This window comes from Balaenoptera musculus, chromosome 4, assembly GCF_009873245.2.
Source record: "Balaenoptera musculus isolate JJ_BM4_2016_0621 chromosome 4, mBalMus1.pri.v3, whole genome shotgun sequence".
Lineage (NCBI taxonomy): Eukaryota > Metazoa > Chordata > Mammalia > Artiodactyla > Balaenopteridae > Balaenoptera > Balaenoptera musculus.
Window position 1 is genome coordinate 29,090,085 of NC_045788.1, and position 19,495 is coordinate 29,109,579.

The 19,495-nt window shown below is 38.5% G+C and overlaps 1 protein-coding gene across 1 annotated transcript in view; it reads left to right on the forward strand.

Moving 5' to 3' along the window:
- Positions 1–299: 299 nt before the first annotated feature.
- CPB1 (carboxypeptidase B1) overlaps positions 300–19,495 on the forward strand; it is a 49,876-nt gene continuing 30,680 nt past the window's right edge. Inside the window, exons 1-4 of the mRNA XM_036850808.1 lie at positions 300–404; positions 10,131–10,370; positions 10,480–10,555; positions 18,164–18,288. Coding sequence (XP_036706703.1) covers positions 10,300–10,370; positions 10,480–10,555; positions 18,164–18,288 — 272 coding nt within the window. The 5' untranslated portion in view covers positions 300–404; positions 10,131–10,299. The remainder of the gene's footprint in view (positions 405–10,130; positions 10,371–10,479; positions 10,556–18,163; positions 18,289–19,495) is intronic.

The following is a 19,495-nucleotide window of genomic DNA, read 5'->3' on the forward strand; positions in this document are numbered from 1 at the left end:
TGGGGAATAGTGAGAAAGCATCAGTCTGTTTACTGCGGTCACAGGCTCTAGGCCCAGCTGGACTGTGCACGGAACTCAAGTTCCTCTGGGGAACTGGAAGTGCTTGCAGATGTTCGGAAGGAACAAATGCCAAGGAACTTTAAAGAATTCAAGTTACCTCTAGTCAAGAAAAGCCTCCCACTCTGTAACTGCCACCCTCTTTGTAGGCAACTGCTGCTGCTTTCCAACTTGTCACATCTGAGCTTCTACTCCTCAGGCCGTGTTTCAAGGTTTCTTTTGCCCTGGGTACAGTTGTTCCACTTCACCTCACAAAACCGCAGCTGCCTACAAGGCCACCAACCTCTCTGCACTGCTCAGTTTCAGAAAATAATCTATTGGAGCAAGCATCGTTTTCATGCTGGCATGTAAGTACCTCAGTGTCGCTGATGTTGTCTCGTGATGTAATGCTCTAATAGGTTCTTATGGATGATGATGGAGCCATAAAAGGCATGACTGATGTCTAATCTAAACATACTACACATATACCTTCTTCCTGATTTGCCTCTCCATCTGGGTCTACAGTCTTACTAAAGTTCAGAAGCCTTAGCCTGACTTGGAAGCAAGCTAATCCTACCAGTGGACCAGTGGTTCTCAACAGGAGAGGTTTAGCCCCAAGGGGACATTCAGCAAAGTCTGAAGACACTTTTAATCCTCACAACTCAGAGGGCGTAAGGGGGTTACTACTGGCATCTAATTGGTAGGGTCCAGGGTTACTACTGGCATCTAACTGGTAGGGTCTGCTAAACAGACTAAAATGCACAGGACAACCCCCAAACAAAGAATTACCAGACCAAAATGTCTATAATGTTAAGATTAAGAAACCCTGCAGTAGCCTAACAAAATATCATTAATTCCATGACTTTAAGCTCAGTTCTCATTTGTCATGTATTTTTGGAGTACAGAGTTACAGTACTTGCCTTCAAAGATTGAACTAGAATACGAAACTGTTCTGCATACCTACCATGCATACATTTAAACCATATTCAGAGATCACCAGCATCAGATAAAATAATGCATGCCAAAAACACTGTTGACTCTTTTTTTAATTTCCAAAATACATGAAGCTATTAATATGCATAAATTATTAACAATTCATTTAATAAGTGCATGAAAGAGCGAAGTCTTGACAGTTTCTATGCATAATTTTCACTTATGAACCTGTCTCTAGACTCTTTCTCATCCCCATTAAAGTCTTACCTGCCTTAAACATAATATCCCCTACCATAACCAGGAAGAATATATGGAGTTCATCTTTCATATCAGCAGATTTGAGCCACACACCTGACCCTGCAGGGCAGGAATGTACATTATATTCTGAATCTGCCTGATGCCATTATGATACTCTCACTGAGGTATTAATATATATAAACATTCCATTTGATGGACAAAATGCTAAGCAGAAATAAGCAAATGAATGAGTTTAAAAATGGGTATGAGTTAGAGAGTGAAAAAGAAAGAAGACTGGGAACAGAAAAAGAGAGTGAGAGAAAGAGCTTTTCCAAAAAAGAAATCATCAAGGCTTATGCCAGATATGCTGGGGATAATTACTTCAGCTATGTCCTTCTCTCAGCTTCTGAAGCCCTGCCATTGTCCACAATTTGTGACTTGGTCTTGTATTATTCTTGATCAACTTGTCAGTCTGTCGGTTAGAATTTGTCATCAAACTAAACTTTTACCAGCTGCTACCCTTATGCCCATTGGACTTAAACCAGCCACTCTTTCCCACATTTTATACTCTGAACTAAATTGTGTGTGAAAATTACCTTTTATTGACTTTAGTGAGAGCCTTATACAAACAACTGAGGGCAGATTTCAACTGCCCACTGCCAAAATAGCCCTCTGTCCCATCTGTTGGATGCACATATCATTAAGACTTTTATTAGCCTCGGAAATGGAGAACTCATTTTATGGTGTTAGTTAGCTAAAAATCTACAAAAGTCCTTGAAAAGCAGTTCTTACTGGTCCTGGTAACCACTGCATCTGAGCAAACGTTGTTAAAGAGCCAGACTGGGAACAGATATTGAAAGATAAGAATGCCTCTAAATGATAGCACCAAACTGTAATTTCATGTCTATAAATTCATACTTTACATTAAACTGCTCAGAGAAGATGTACCTATTGTCCTTCCAAAATGGAGACTTTTTAAAATTTAAGTTTTGAAAGAAAATAAGAAAAATTCCTCAGAAACATTTGGAAAAACATAATTTCTTAAAGAAACCACTGTGAAGGAAAGACACGGCATAAGAGTCACCAGCAGAAGAAATCAAGAACTTTCTTGGAAAAGTTATAAAAGGCTTAACCATTAGGGACCCAGGGAGAAGTAATGATCTTTTACCAGAAGAAGAGAATAAAATCATGGAAGCCTAATATGGCTTTTTACAGTTCTGCTTACAATTACACATTAAACAATTTACCCCTTGTGGATGAGTTCCTGAAGCCTGCTGAGATGTAGCACTCAGAGAAAAGAGTACATGCTGCTTTTCTTCTGTTGAGGTTTATTTTTATTAAAACAAGAAACTTAACAACAACTAAAAAAAATTCATTTTTGCTGAATTTTACTCTTTCTAAGAAGAGCGACAGCATGGATGAATATTTATCCAATGTTTGTAGTAAGTCCAACAATAAAAGACAATGGCTTATACATTCATGCCCAGTCAATGTCCTATGGGCTGGAATTCATAAAATAAAGGCAGCAGATGGCATTCCTAAATTTAATTTGCTATTTGACTCATCCTTGTGTTCCCACTCTGAAATGCAGACACTGAATGTTTATTTAACACTGTTAGAAAACACAAGACCATGCTTTGAGCAAGTTTATCATGTAATCTGATGCTGGACCATCAATCCTGAGAAGGAAAACAGTAGCCCATCCACAGAGGCACTCTCTTCAGATTAAGAGGGACCAATATTAAGAGTAATTAAGAGTATTATCAACAGCCAATACGCCATGTATCAGGGATGGCATTGCATACAGTTTGGAATCACTTCTCATGACAGTAAAGCAATACCAGAGACCATCAAAAAGAAGAATGTGCTTTGATTCTGCTGTTCTAATTTGAAATTAAAGAGGATATTTTTGTGTGTTTCGACCTTACCTCCCAATGTTCCATTAATGTGATCGCTTTTCCTTATGGGTTCTTCTCTTGAATTCTGTGCTACTGTCTTTGATTGTCCATTAGTATGTATACATCAGACCAATATTCTAGACCACCACACTCTAAAATGAATACTTTTTGAGACTTACGTTACTGCTTCTGGCAGCTGTCAAAATAATTCCTGCTGACATCATGTTTAACAGACTTGCCTCCCAGTCAGATCAATGTTGGGAAGCAGCATGCAGTGCTACAAAATTAGGTCATTAATTGTGAAGCAAGCTCACCCCTGCTTGCATTTGGAGACCAAAAAACTCTGAAGTTAAAAAAAAAAACTGAACAATCAAAGATTCTGGAATCTTCTTTTAAATCTCAATAAAGGTGTCAATTTAGCTATTTAATTCTCAGAGTTCTTCAGAGTTCTTCGGAAGAATTTTATTATTTAAAAGTATGGTGATATAATACCTAGTCCTCCAAAGGGATCTGAAAACATTCCAACATTAAAACATACACCACTCCTAAAGGGTGAAAATCCAAGTGCTAACACCCATTGTACTGACCATCTTTCTGAGCACTCAAATGTTAATTTTTTCAAATGACTACAGAAGAATCTGTTGTTAACCTGTTACTCTCAAGTGTCAACCTGAGTGGTCATCATAGTATTTGCCTATAAAATTACCTCATAATAATATAAAAGAAACACAAGAGTCTCAATGACTTAGAACCTGGGAAGAGAAAAAACCAATCTGGTAGTTAGAACCAGACTGCCAAATGACAGCATCAGCTGCATTATCTGTGTGCCTGGAGGCTTCCCTTCCAAACTAATTTTAAGAATAAATTGAAATTGAACTGGAGCCATGCAAAGTAGAACACAGACCTTTTTGAAGATTCGTATCAGGTAAAGAGTAAACACGTTGTCAGAGAATATTGACATTTTCTTTTTAGAATTGATTTTATGCTTTTATTTTTCTACCCATATGGCATTTTATATTATTAACATTTATTTATTAAAACCCTGCCCTTTCCTCAAAAGGTTTTAAGGAGTTTGAATGTTCTGTTACAGCATTTTAAGATAAAAATAGCTCCCCATTATCTTACAAACTAGAATAAAACAAATATTTCTATCTGAATTAAAGGTGGAAATGTACACCTTCTTACAAGTTTGTTTCCAAAGCTGTTCAGATGGAAATACAAAAAAGGTCATTTATTAATTTAAAAATTCAAAATACCTGGAATCTTTCCCTAAAATCTATCATCTAATACGCAAATCAAAGATCAAAATATTAAGATGGTCTATAAGAATTAACAAAGATAAATCTTTTGTAGATCCAAAAACAGGTTGATTTATTTGGCATCATTCCAATTTACCTCCCCACTCTTCTGTCCTGATTAATTGCCCTCAGCAAGGAGCTGTAACCTAGTTATTCTGTTTTCTTAATTCCTATTGATGGGGTGTTGATAGAAGGATAAAACAAGAACCAACTGCCTTTTAACTAACCCATTCTTCATGAGTTAATCAATCATAGCTTGTCCATTTTAATTATCTCCCAAATTCCTAATAGAGATACGCTTGCAGTTTCCAAATATTTGCATGATTAAAGATGTTTTCCTTGTTTCAATAAGGAACCTCAAATTGATGAGTCAGGTGGCAAGATTTATGGGGTGAAGTTGTCCTGTTTATCTCCCAGCTTTCAAAAATACTGGTCTGCAACTCAGTAACAAAACAACATTCCCACCAGAGATATGCAGACTATGCCGATTAATGATAATGTACATGTTTAAAAAAATATATGTACCAACAGCAGTAGATGCCAGAGAGAAAAGCCTCCAAGAAAATGTTTACTAGCCTCCCTCTTCAGATCCATAAAAAGGCAGTCTATTTGAATATTAAATATAATTACACAAAGCTAACAGGCCATTGGTACACCTGGATAACATTTTCAGGTCGTTTTTGCCCTCCTTGGAGCCATACCATAGATTGTGTCATCAATCAGTTATACCACTCAAATTACAGGGAAATTCTGGCTGCTTCACAAACTACTGGACAGTTCAGTTATGATAAAAACGTGAGCAGAATTTTCATTGCATTGACTGACAATCAGTTATTCTGATTGGATGCAAACAGAAACAAAAGCTAACTTTTTTCAAAAATAACTTCCCATTTAGGAACTACCCTCTTCTATCACCGAAAATCCTACCATGTTTTAAACATCAGAATTGAAGCAATAATGTTCCTCTTTCATAGTAAATGGTCTAGCAACTGATGATAGAATATGATGGTGATGACGACAACAATGATGATGATACCGGGTTTCTGAGAGAATAATTTTTATATAAAATTTTTCCTATTCAATATCCAATAGACACAAATATATGTACAACGTAACTGAACTCCTCCAAGTCATTAGAACTGTTTTCTCTGATTTAACAGAAATTGCACATTCCCTGATTTATCTCTCCTCCCTTGAATCATCTGGTCCTTTAACAGTAAAGAAGAGCCTTCTATTTACTTCTCACCCATCAGTTCTAGGTAGCACTCAAGTTGAGAGAATGGTTTGCCCAGAATCATCAATTGACCCAATTGTTAAACCTACATGCTACAAAAAAGAAGAAAGATGTCAAGAAAACTACTTCCTTAAAATTTGTGTCTAACCACTAATATGCCTGGCACAGCAGGGCTTGAAGAGCAGAAATCAAGCCCTTTTCATCTCTGAATACTCAGAGTCACTTTGAGTCACTCCTCGCAGGAGGGGTGATCATTACTTGCCCCTCCTGAGAGGAGTGACTTATCTGCCTGGTGAAACTTGGGAGAGCCTGACATCCATGACAACATCATCCTGGAGGCAGGGTACTGTTTAGAAACGTAGAGAGTGCAGGTCCATCTCTCCTTCTCTTGGACCTGTCTATCCTTCAGTGAAGCTTTTTTTATACAGCTCCAAAAGCAAGTTATACTTCAATATCATAAATCATATAATTAAATGTAATCAAATGTAACTATATATACATTTGTATATATTCACTGAACTTCCCTCTAAACAGTATAACTTATAATCCAAGGTGGGTGTTCAAAACATGCCTGTAAACATTCTTCTGAATATATTCTTAGTATTTTACAATCACACCGATAGCACTTAGCCCACTGACCTTAACACTGAAGTCACAATAAACTTTTTGGCCTTGAACAAAACAGACCAAGAATCCACAAGTTAATGTGATTCCCTTTGTTAACTCAGTCTAGAGTTTCCCAAAATGTGTTCCCAAAATCACTGGTCCTAAGTGATGCTTTTGAGAAAAACGTTCCACAGCCAAACACAATGGTCTAGCAATAGTCCTAAACCTTCTAATTTAGCTGGACTTAACCAACCTGGCACTCTACTGTGAGATAAGTTTGGGAAATGCTGTATCAGAATCCATTTTTGATAATTTACAATACATATTAACAACTCTAAAAAGCCCTACACTAAATGAGTTGGTTTATTTTAGTTTAAAGCAAACACATTTGACCTTAGAACCCTTTCCTATTTAACACCATGGAATATGCTTGGGGAAGTGCTCTTCCAGAAAGTGAGACATCACATAGGATGAATCATAACTCCATGGGGCAGTTTACAGCCTCTCCAAAATCTCATGCTGTTACATGAAACACAAACAGATACAAAGGTGCCTCTTGGCTTATTAATCACCAAAGCTGCACATAAAAAAGAAGAATTTAAATATATAAACATGAGATGGGAAGCAGCAATTTTAATATCTATGAAAAATTATTGCAACTAACAAAAACAAATGTTAATTACTGAAAATCCTAATTGCCTTCCACTTGGATTCACAAAGTACCAATTGAAATAAATTCTCTAGCATGTTTACCATCCCAAGTACAATACCACAAGTCATCCACAAACGATTATGTCATTCTTTTTTTTAGCCATCCAGATCCGAACCCCTACTCTAAGTTGTTACACATGACAGAGTTGCTCTAGACTCCCTTCTTTCAGGCGATGGTGCAGTTTATACAATAGCTAATATTTCCTGTTGTAACTGTACTGTTGTCTCAGTGGAACAGTCAATACTGAAATTTAAGAAGAAAGCTACCTGACTGTCTAAAGCAGACACTGATGTTTTATGGAATTTCTTCAGCCAGTTAGATCTGGTACCCTAGGGAGGCATGGCTGAGGTCAATACTACAGATTGGTTTCCTCATACTGTTGGGAGTCCTGTTGATATTAACCTTAATTAAATGCCATATTAGGCAAATTGAATGGATTTGGTCCCAGTCCCTGTCAGTCAGATTAGTAAGAGTGACCAACAGAGTAGCACACTCATGGAAAAATTCACTAGAAGTCAACAGTGTATAGAAAGAGGTAGGAACTGTTGAGAGACAAGTCTTCATGGATCCCTTTGTTTCTGCATGTCTTGGGACAGCTTTTATTTTGGACTATCTTTTCAAAGATGTTTGTACAGCAAACAACTTGAAAGACAGAAATGACATCCCCCTCTAGGGCAAAGGAAAGTTCTGTTTGCCATTCAGGATATTAAAGCTAATGTCTCCTCTGGGGTAAAAGTTGGGCAGATTTGCTAGCAGCTCCCTTATAAGACTGAGAGGTTCCTAAACTTGGTATACCTCAATTGTGACACAAACCTTTGCACCCAGCATCTACCTGGGCCCACCTCCACATGATCCCCATAGGACTGGGGAGTAAAAGGACTGAAACAAACATAAAGCTTACGCTGTCTGCTGTGCTTGCATAATAAAGTCCTTGAATTTTGATCCAGGAGTTTTGTCTTCTGCCAGCATCTATGAAACTGTGGCTGGATAACCTTTTATCTTGTACGTAGGATAGTATCTCAGACCCTTTACACTTTTTGACAAAGACCCAGATTAATGTACAGAGATAACATGCTTATAAGTTGGAAGACTCAAAAGTATAATTATATCAATTCTCCCCAAATTGATCTATAAATCAGTGCAACACCAATCAAAATTCCAGCAGGATTTTTCTATTTTCATAGAAATTGACAAGTTGACACTGAAATATATATGAAAATGTAAAGTACTTAGAGTAGCCAAAGCAATCTTGGAAAAGAACTAAGCTGGAGGATTTATATACTCTCTGACCTTAAGATTTACTATATAGTAATTAAGACATTGTGATAGTTGCATGAAATTAGAGAAATAGATCAATGGAACACAATATGAAATCCAGAAATTACCCCGCACATATACGGCCAAATGAATTTGACAGAGACACCAACTGTAATTCAATGGGGAGAGAAAAACCTTCTCAACAAATAGTACTGGATCTACTAGATACCCATGTTTTTTTAAACGTGTTGATCCATAACTTACATTGTGCAGAATGACCTAAACTACAAAGCTCGCATAAGAAAACATAGGCAAATATGTTTGAGGCCTTGGGATAGTCAAAGACTTCTTGGGAAAAAATGTAAAAGACCCAAATTATAAAAGAAAAACAATAATGAAAAGGCAAACAAGGGCTTCCCTGGTGGCGCAGTGGTTGAGAGTCTGCCTGCCAATGCAGGGGACACGGGTTCGAGCCCTGGTCTGGGAAGATCCTACATGCCGCGGAGCAGCTAGGCCCGTGAGCCACAATTACTGAGCCTGCGCGTCTGGAGCCTGTGCTCCGCAACAAGAGAGGCCGCGATAGTGAGAGGCCCGTGCACCACGATGAAGAGTGGCCCCCACTTGCCGCAACTAGAGAAAGCCCTCGCACAGAAACGAAGACCCAACACAGCCATAAATAAATAAATAAATTTAAAAAAAAAAAAGGCAAACAATTAATTTCTTTTAAAAGGCAAAAGAGGGCTTCCCTGGTGGCGCAGCGGTTGAGAATCTGCCTGCCAATGCAGGGGACACGGGTTCGAGCCCTGGTCTGGGAAGATCCCACATGCCGCGGAGCAACTAGGCCTGTAAGCCACAACTACTGAGCCTGCCCACCTGAAGCCTGTGCTCCGCAACAAGAGAGGCCGCGATAGTGAGAGGCCCACGCACCGCGATGAAGAGTGGCCCCCACTTGCCACAACTAGAGAAAGCCCTCGCACAGAAACAAAGACCCAACACAGCCAAAAATAAATAAATTTTTTAAAAAAAATGTTAAAAAAAAAAAAAAGGCAAAAGACTTCAGTCGATACTTCACAAAAGAGGACTTACAAATGGCCAAAAAATTCATGACAAGATGTTCAATGTCATTGGCATCAGGGAAATATGAATTAAAACTACAATTAGATACCACTGCACACTCACTAAAATTACCAAAATTAAAGACTATAACACCAAAATGTTAGAGAGAATGCAGAGCAACTGGATACTGGGGGAAGCTTAAAATGATACAACCACTGTGGAAAAATGTTTGGCAGAATCTTAATAGTGTGAAGCCCTCCCTACATTATTATTTAGCAATTCCATTCTTATATTTACCTCCCTCCAAAAAGAAAACATACATCTACAAAAGGTCTTGTATACAAGGTTTATTGCAGCTTTATTCATGATAACACAAAATTGGAAACAATACAAATATCCACCAACAGGAAAATAAACTGTGGTATACAATAAAATACCACTCATTAATAAAAAGGAACAAACCAATAATACAAACAAAACACTAATAAATCTCAAAAATGTTATCTCGAATGAAAGAAGCCAGACACAAAGAAATATATACCATATGACCTCATTTATATAAAGTTTTAGCACAGACAAAATTAACGCATGAAGCTAGAAATGGGAATAGTGGTTGCCTGAGGGGAGTACAGAAATAGACTGAAAAGATGCTCAAAGGAACTTCTTAGGCTGATGAAAATGTTCTACACCTTGACTGGGATGTCAAATTCTATAGAATTTGTTCTATATAATTCTCAAATCAAAAAAAATGTTGAAGGCTATAAAATAGATTTTATTTAAAACTCCTTTACCTCCAGACTATTCTAGGTCTGACATCCAAATCAGACAGGCTGAACTTCAGATTATTTGCTCTGTTTCCACAGGTGTTAAGAGAGATATACTCGCAGACCTTACACAGCTACCAGGGCAACAATGCCAGGAAAACCTTTAATCAAGATTTGATAGTGCCTATTTGCAATCAGGAGAAGAAAACAAAGAACACCCCGGATTATAAAAGCAGGTGAAACCCACCAAAAGACCTAATCAGGCACAATGCTGGCGTTCTTGATTCTCGTGACTGTGACCCTAGTATCTGCTCACCATTCTGGTGAGCACTTTGAAGGGTAAGTGACTGACACCTTAAATGAGCAAGCCCTTCCTTGTTAGCCAAAAAATTTGAACACATTACCCAATTTTAAATTTTCTCTCTTTCTTCTGTATCTCACCATTCAGTGAGAAGGTGTTCCGTGTCAGTGCTGAAGATGAAAATGACATCAACTTACTCCGTGAGTTGGCCAGCATCAGTCAGGTAAATAACAATTCTATGCTACAGGGTTTCCTTCACACTTATTTTAAAATCTTAGATTATACTATGATTCCATCAAAGGAAGAATGACATGAAATATTAACTATAGCACTTTTGTAGCAAGAAATAAAAACTTGAAAAACATTTAGTGCCCCCATGCCTTCTTTTTCTGCCTAAATTAGATTGCCATAAGCCCTATAGTATTATAAATCCAGGGTAACTTTTTAAAGAGCTGCCAGAGCATGACAACTGAATGAGCTGAAACTGCTGCAAAGGTCATAGAACATCTAATGTACAGTAACTTCCCTTCTAAGGCAAAAGAGAAAAATGATCAGCTTGGATATTACAGAAAAACTGGGCTTTTGTCCAACTTGATATTCATTTCCACATCCCATGTATCATCTGTTCTCTTTGATTTTCTTTCATTCCAAATCAAACAGCTTGAGTTTTCATGACCTTGATTCAGGCCCTCTTAATGATATGGCATGAAGGGGGTAAAGAAGGTAAAAAGCCAGGAGTGATTTTCATACTTTTACTTTCAAGAAACCAAAATCTCTAGGCTACTTTATTTTTAAAAATCCACTGTATATGGGATGAAAACTGACAGTTTTAATTATATATATATAGTGTGTCAGGAAGCTATTGCTGACCACAATAGTTTACTTGATCCAATGCTGTCTTTTCATGAATATAGAAACCAAAATATTCTACTAGCTCCTAAGTATCTATCTATCCATCCATCCATCTATCTTTCTATAGTTATCTTTTTAGCTTTTAAGGTGTGGAGGAAAAAAGAAGGTAAGGAGTGTCATAATCTGAAACAGATTCAGAAGGTTAGAATTGAAAGAGAAAATAAAGTCATCTATTGCAGCCTTCCACTCAAATTTGAACCTCCTCACTGGAAACAGCATCCCTGGTTACTAGCCCTGATAAAAACTGTTTATTTCCAAGGATAGTAGGAATACTGCTTTTTCAAGGTAGCAAATTTGCCTTACAAATCATTTTAATCGTCATACTGAGCTGAAAGCTACTTTCTCTATCTTTGACCCATTGGACCTAGCTAAGTCAAATACTGTCTCACTTCTAAGATTTATCTTTTCCAGGCCTTCCATCATTTCTCTTAGCACTGGTTTACAGACACTTGATCATTCTGGTCACCTCTGAATAGAGCGCAATCTTTCTGTCTATATTTCCTTTTTAAAATGTAGCTCTCAGAATTGACAATGGACTTCCAGGTGTGCTCTGATTAATACATACTGTAGAACCATTGCCTGCTTTCATTTGTAAAGCAGACACTTATTAATGGGGCCTAAGATTCTTTTTAGCATCTTGAACAGTTAGAATGCTCTTAGCTTATAGTAAACCTATTGCCAATCAAAACTATTAGGCTATTTTTTTCTCACGTGAATCACCCTCAAGCAAGGTATTCTTCCTTCTGTACTTGCGTAATTAATTTTTTAACCTAAATACAGGATTTTAGATTTACTCTGTTAAAAATTATCTTGATAGCATATTGAGACAGTTTTAAAAATTAATTCACTCATCCAAATAATTCTTCGCCCTAACTTTGTATCACCAGCAAGTTTGATAAACATGCCTTCTTGACTTTTATCTTTGTCACTGATAAAGAAAAAACATTAAGGAAGTCAGGGGTCAGCACAGAATTAGAGGCACCCTTCATGGTTCATTCATGTAATACCTGTTTATCATGAGGCTCCAATATGCCAGACACAGTGTTAAGTAAGCACTGAAAGTGGTTCATTAACCAACTCTCCTTGGATGAGTTTGCTCTACTTCCCAAGTTACTGTGGTGTTACCTACAGCTAACACTGTGCTTTCCAGCTTGTAAAGAAGAATATAAATGCAGAGACTTGGTCAAACGCTTTGCTAAGATCCAGATTCAGCATTCTATCAGGCTAGTGGTCTCTTTCAGTAATAACATGAAGTTAATTGGGCTTGACTTATTCTTTATTTTTTTGGCTTGACTTATTCTTGCTTTAAACCATGCTGGCTCCCAAGGATCACGGCTTCCTTTTCTGAATATTCATAGTCCATCTGCTTCCAGTTTACTTTGCCAGTATCCATGCCAGGCCCCTGGAGCTCCCACTTCTGGGATTCATGTGTCTTCCTGTTCACGAAATCCAAGACGTGCCCCCTCCACTCCTCAGTGATCCCTTCAAGCTCTGATTCCTCCAAGATTGCTGGGAAAGTTCTGCAATCACATCCTCAGTATTTTTTTAGTTACCTAAAATTCAGCATTTTCTGGTGGTCAAGAGCAGAGAATCTGGACTCAGACTTCCTGGGTTCAATTCCTGGCTCCACCATTTGCTAGCTGGACCTTGGATGCCTCTCTGGGTCTCAACTTTCCCATGTGTCAAATAAGGAGAATAAGAGCATTTACCTTACAGGATTGTTGTGAGATTTGAAAGAATTAATATAAGTAAAGCACTTAGAAAGAACTTACATAGTAAAAAACTATGTAAGCATTTGTTGTTATTACTGTCATTAGATCCAGGATTTTGAATGCAATTTGCATTACCAGACTAATCCCCTCTCTCCTTATCTATCCTGGGCCTCAATGTTCTCTTTCCAAAGAAGGTTTTTTCTGCTAAAATCATAATATTTGAAAATTTCTTTACTTATGGGAATCTCATCTCTCAGTAGAAGTAGAAAAAACAAGAGATGGTATAAACTCCTTAGAAAAGACAAAAGCCAAACAAGGGTTCAGTCTGGCTACTTCCCCTCTTCCAGCTGCCAACACTATACTTTAGCTCCAAGCAGTGAGACTGCGTGTTTCTTCTTTATTCATTTTATTTCCAACATGATTGAAAAAGAGCTTTTTAGTCAACAGATGAATCGATAAAGAAGGTGTGGCACATATATACAGTGGAATATTACTCAGCCATATAAAGAAACGAAATTGAGTTATCTGTAGTGAGGTGGATGGACCTAGAGTCTGTCATACAGAGTGAAGTAAGTCAGAAAGAAACAGGTACCATATGCTAACACATATACATGGAATCTAAAAAAAAAAATAATGGTTGTGAAGAACCTAGGGGCGGGACGGGAATAAAGATGCAGAGGTAGAGAATGGACTTGAGGACATGGGGAGGGGGAAGGGTAAGCTGGGACGAAGTGAGAGAGTGGCATGGACTAATATATACTACCAAATGTAAAATAGATAGTGGGAAGCAGCCGCATAGCACAGGGAGATCAGCTCGGTGCTTTGTGACCACCTAGAGGGCTGGGATAGGGAGGGTGGGAGGGAAATGCAAGAGGGAGGACATATGGGGATATATGTATATGTATAGCTGATTCCCTTTGTTATAAAGCAGAAACTAACACACCATTGTAAAGCAATTATACTCCAATAAAGATGTTAAAAAAAAGAGAGATTTTTACTCTCTTTAGCAATCTTGCAAGTGCAGCATATTCTGGACTGTAGCCTTCCTGATAAGATCACTACAAGGGCATCTAGTCTTTGTATTCATCCTTGGCCATGTGTCCTTCCTCCCTGCTTTTGAACATGTCCTTTTAAAAGTTGAATGTATTGGAGAGACCTGTGACCACAATGGACTCTAGCAGCCTCCCTCTTTCCATATGTAATTGTATAGTAAGGGTTTTATTTTATCTCCTTGCTCCTTTATTGGAGATATTCACCACAAAACCTATTCTCTTTTCTCAGTACTTTCTTGAACTCTGTTTCTGTAGTTTCAGGTGCATGCCCAAGATAACTTGGTTACAGTCTTCCAATGTTCCCATCACTTCCATTATGATTGTAAGCTTCTCCCTGCTGTCTGGAACTAGGCCTAGAGTAGAAGTCATTTCCTCTTCCAACAAGAAAGGAAAATTCCATCAAGATAAATGAAGAGTCTATATAATATGCTCAACTCATAGTCAAATGTAACGTGAAGAAACAAATTTGTGTAAATATGTGAAGAACCAAAATTCCCCAACACAAATATTTATTCTTTTATGAATCCTTCTTATTCCCAAAAGAATTTAAGGTGAATACACTACTTGCTTTTGTGCTGGTTTTGTAATATATTTTAGGAAGGACTCTTTAAGTATTAGCCAGCTGGCTGATTAAGTTGACATTCCCACAGTGGTATCACTTAAAGATATTCCTTTATCTTCCAACAAATGGTTCTTTGTCACTCAGGTTCCTGGATTTATAATTTTATAACCTCAGTTTTATAACTCCTTTACATATAATAATGCAATTCCCCATATCTCATATCACATATTTTACTCCACTTCCATATTTTAAACATAGATCTCATTCACAAAGTGTTGGTAATTACCGAAATTTATATTTATCTCCCTGTACCAATATTTTAAGTTTATTATTTGTAACCATACTTAATGCATTGTAAACATCCATAGGCCTATAATGTTGCTCCTGATTTTTGGCTCCGCTTCTCCTAAGAACTGGGGACTAACTCCAGGTTACTAAGTCTGCATCATATTTGCAGGACTCCATAGTGCTGGATGTTGGTATGTTTGCTGGCCACTTTTCTCCTTGTCAAACTGGAGTTTTTACAGGACCTCAGGTTAGGTCTGCAAGTCTTCTGTCAAACATGCTTATGAGATTTCTCTACCCCATTTAAAAATATATATATTTTCTTAAATGGGGTTCAGAAATTATATATATATATATATATATATGTCTCCCAATATTTGGCAGAGTTGGGACAAACGTTTGCACAAGAGGTTAGAAGATTAGGGAAGGCAACTTTCAACTTAATATCAGAAGGAAAACCATCCAAAAGGCAATTAGGCTGTTCTGAAGTAGTACTAGATATACTCTAGATTGTATTAGAACCATCACCAAGGATATTGTGCAGGTATTTGTTACTCTAAGTGGGAAGCTGGCATCTTAATGTAGGTTCTTCCAGAGCAGATTCTTAGACAAAGATTCAAGGGCAAAGATTTCATTTGGAAAGTATAGGGAGCCTGGGTAGACAAGTGAGGAGTGATACAGAGAAGGGAGGGCAGCAAACAAAAGGGGCACTATTAAGCCAGCTACCACAGAGGATGACTAGAGCTTAATCCTACAGAGAAATTCCAGGAAAGGGTGCAAACCACATGCATCAAAATTATCCCACCCGAGAAATGACAGAATTGGAATATTTAGACATCAACTTGCTAGGGTCATTGGTTAAGCACTTCTCTGGAAAGAGTTATTTCTTTGGCACCTCCTGCCTGCTGTGAGCTGTTAGGCTTTTTCCAGTTTGGGGGAGTTTTCAAGCACAGAGATGCAGATCTTGGCAGTGGGGAGTCTCCAGAGCACGCTAAAAGGCCCCAGTGTTAGGTATGAGTGGGGCGCTGTCAAGTTGCCTACAGATGCTTGGAGGACTTTATGTGCTTTACCAATTCTAAACCTCTGTGTCTATAATAAAGATACACCTCCCTCTCCCATCCCACCATGGAATGACAGGCATTTATTAAGAACACAAATTCAGAGTTAACTTTTTTTTTTAATTTTTTTTTTTTTAAAGATTTATTTATTGATTAGCTGATTGATTGTTATGTTGGGTCTTCGTTTCTGTGCTAGGGCTTTCTCCAGTTGTGGCAAGCGGGGTCCACTCTTCATCGCGGTGCGCGGGCCTCTCACTATCGCGGCCTCTCTTGTTGCGGAGCACAGGCTCCAGACGCGCAGGCTCAGTAATTGTGGCTCACGGGCCTAGTTGCTCCGCGGCATGTGGGATCTTCCCAGACCAGGGCTCGAACCCGTGTCCCCTGTATTAGCAGGCAGATTCTCAACCACTGCGCCACCAAGGAAGCCCCAGAGTTAACTTTTAAAAATATGCTTTCTCCTATAATGTGCTTGTCTTCATGGCCCTTCTCTTTACAATGCTGGCTAACTAGAATTCATCACCCGCCCTTGCTTTCTCTGTCTTTATCGTGATAAGCCTTTATACTTCCTCCACTACCTTTTTTATTTTTTTTAATATTTATCTATTTATTTATTTGGCTGTGTTGCGTCTTAGTTGCGGCACGCAGGATCTTCGTTGCACTCACGGGCTCTTTGCTGCAGCATGCGGGCTTCTCTCTAGCTGAGGCGTGCGGGCTTCTAGAGCACGCAGGCTTAGTTGCCCCTTGGCATGTGTGATCTTAGTTCCCCGACCAGGGATCGAATCCGCGTGCCCTGCATTGGCAGGCGGATTCTTAACCACCGGACCACCAGGGAAGTCCCCCACCACTATCTTTTAACCTCTCACCTTTATCCTCTCATCTTTGACTCAATAGATCACATTCTGCAGCCAATCCTTGTCAAATTATCAGTACTCTCTCTTTTCAATACCTTAGTGACAACCACGCTCACACTATTTCTTCTGGAATCCCGCCTCTGTGTAATCCTAATGTCCCTGCCTCCCATTCCCCTGACCTTCCCTATGACCCTGACTTATGATTCAGTACCCTCTAGACATCTACAGAGGTTTGAAGATTACCAGGACAGGATATAGGCACCTGGATTCTCCACAGGTATATCTAAAATTGAGTCATCTTATTATCTTACATCATCAGTTTCTATTTAACAACCTCTAAGTCTGCCCAAACTCCCTTCTAAGTTCCAAAGCAATGGTCCTAAATACCACCACCTGTCACATCTCCATCCTGAGACTAGCTCATAAATATCTAAACAGGTATTGAGTGAGACACAGGGCAGAGAAAGATCCAATGTCAGGGTCACCTCAGGTTTCTAGGCCTTTACTCAGCTCAAGCAAAGAACAGAAAAACAGAGACCTGTGAGAGGCAGAATGTCATTGGTTAATATTTTCCCAAGGAGAAAGGAGATCTGAAACCACACATCCACAAAGAAAAACATTAGAATTATCAAATATGTCATCCTACTTTTGTGCACAATTTCCTCTAAAATCTCCCCATGTTTGATTTGCTCACTAGTGTATTCCTGGTCTCAGGCACAGAGCCTAGCACATAGTAGGTCCTCAGTAATAGTTGATGAATAATTGAACAAATGAAAATGTCAGCACATTATTGGATCCTCAAGAATATTTTGTTTCTGGCCATGGTGCCAACATGACCACTGTGGAAAGATACATTTTTCCTCCCTGATGGATCCTCCACAGGTCAGGGATGTTCTTGGTTCCACACATTACTGTGACTTGTATAGCACCGAGTTCCAAGATAAACTCATAAAATGAGTCCATTAAAAAGTAAGAGAAAGCTCAATTTCTCACTTTTAAATTTTGTGGCTCCAGTTAATTCAGCATCATTCATTCAGCACATACATCCATTACCACAAACATTGCTATCACAATAAGCAACTGTTCTAGAAAACCAATAAATAGAAGAGAGCAGTTATAGAATACTGCAATTAACTAGCATTATGGGAGATAATTATATGCTCTTCATGCTTGTTCATAATCAATTAATGCTATGTATGTATGTGTAAACACTTTTAGTGACATCTAATTGCTTGGTCCCAACTCTTATTCATTCAAAGGAGAGATTTTTAAGAGATTTCATGGATAATTTGAGTCTGAAAATAACTCATTGGAGTACAGCAATAGTGTGCTTGCTGGTGATAATTCACCCACTGAATTATAGGTGTCCAGTACAATATGCATCTTATTCCTTATTCAGATTGACTTCTGGAAACCAGATTCTGTCACACAAATCAAACCTCACAGTACAGTTGACTTCCGTGTTAAAGCAGAAGATATTTTCACTGTGGAAGACTTTCTGAAGCAGAATGAACTACAATATGAGTAAGTTTATGTTTTATAGTTATGAAAATTCTCTCTCATGTATGCTCTCATCCTGGTCTCCAAAAAAACCTGGGAAGATAAAAATAAGACCAAGACAATGGCTTCCCCAGGGCCCCACAAATAGGTCATGGCAGAGCTGGCCCTGAATTCCAAGTCTTAAGATGTCAAGTCTGGTAGATTTTGTGTTTAGTTATTGCTCTAATAAAAACAAGTTTGACTCTTGAATCCCAACTCTTTAGCCAGATATTTGACCTGCTACTGGTTTACAAGTGATATATAGACTAAAGGCCAAACCAGTGGATATTCTATTATCAGCCCGACACAGTTTTAGTCCCAAATCATATCAAGTCTTCTTGCCAGATAATCACCAGACCTATTGTGAGCCATGAGGGTTCTTCATGCTCCTTTAGATTAAGGACCAGACTAGAGTCAGACTGAGTGGTCCTTCTGTCCTTTTTCCTCCCAAAGTCCCCAACTATCTCTAATGATAGGAGAAGGCATGGAGAGAAGGACTGAAAGAAAGGAAAGTGGTTCCCCAAAGGCTTAGAGTACAGTTGGCTAAGCTGATCACTCCATGAATCTTCCCCAAATACCACACTGATCCATCTAAGCCTTTTAAGATGAGAATGTCCTCTAAGTGGAGACAGCTGTCCATCTGTTGATCCAACAAATAGATAGTGAGCATCTACATATAACAAATGCTGAAAAAACAGATAGGGCCCATCCCCTTCAGAGGAAAATGAACAAAGAATTGCAATATGTGTAACAGATGTCAAGAAGAGTAAAGAGCTGGAATTGCAGGGGAATAGATCAAGTCTAGGGATCACAGAGGGCCACACTAGGAAAGGAGGCTTCAGCTGAGAACTAAAAGACGAGGAGTTAGCCAAACAAAGACAATGAAAAATCATACTCTAGGTAGAGAACAGACTATATGTTAAGGCTTAGAACTTCCCTCAATCTGCATTTGAGGGAAGGAGGAAATGAGGTCTTTAGTCTAAAGCAGAGTTTTTCCTCCAGAGAGTGGATCAGCAAGGAGCAAAGAGACAGTCTCACACTCCAGTCTTGAACATTCAAATGTTTATCCAACAGTCCTCTACCACAAGCTCAAGTCTCCATTATAGTTTGAGAAACTGTGACCTACATAATTTTAACAGAAATTTTCTCTTATTTTTCACATCCTAAAACTATAGAATAGTATTTATGCTAG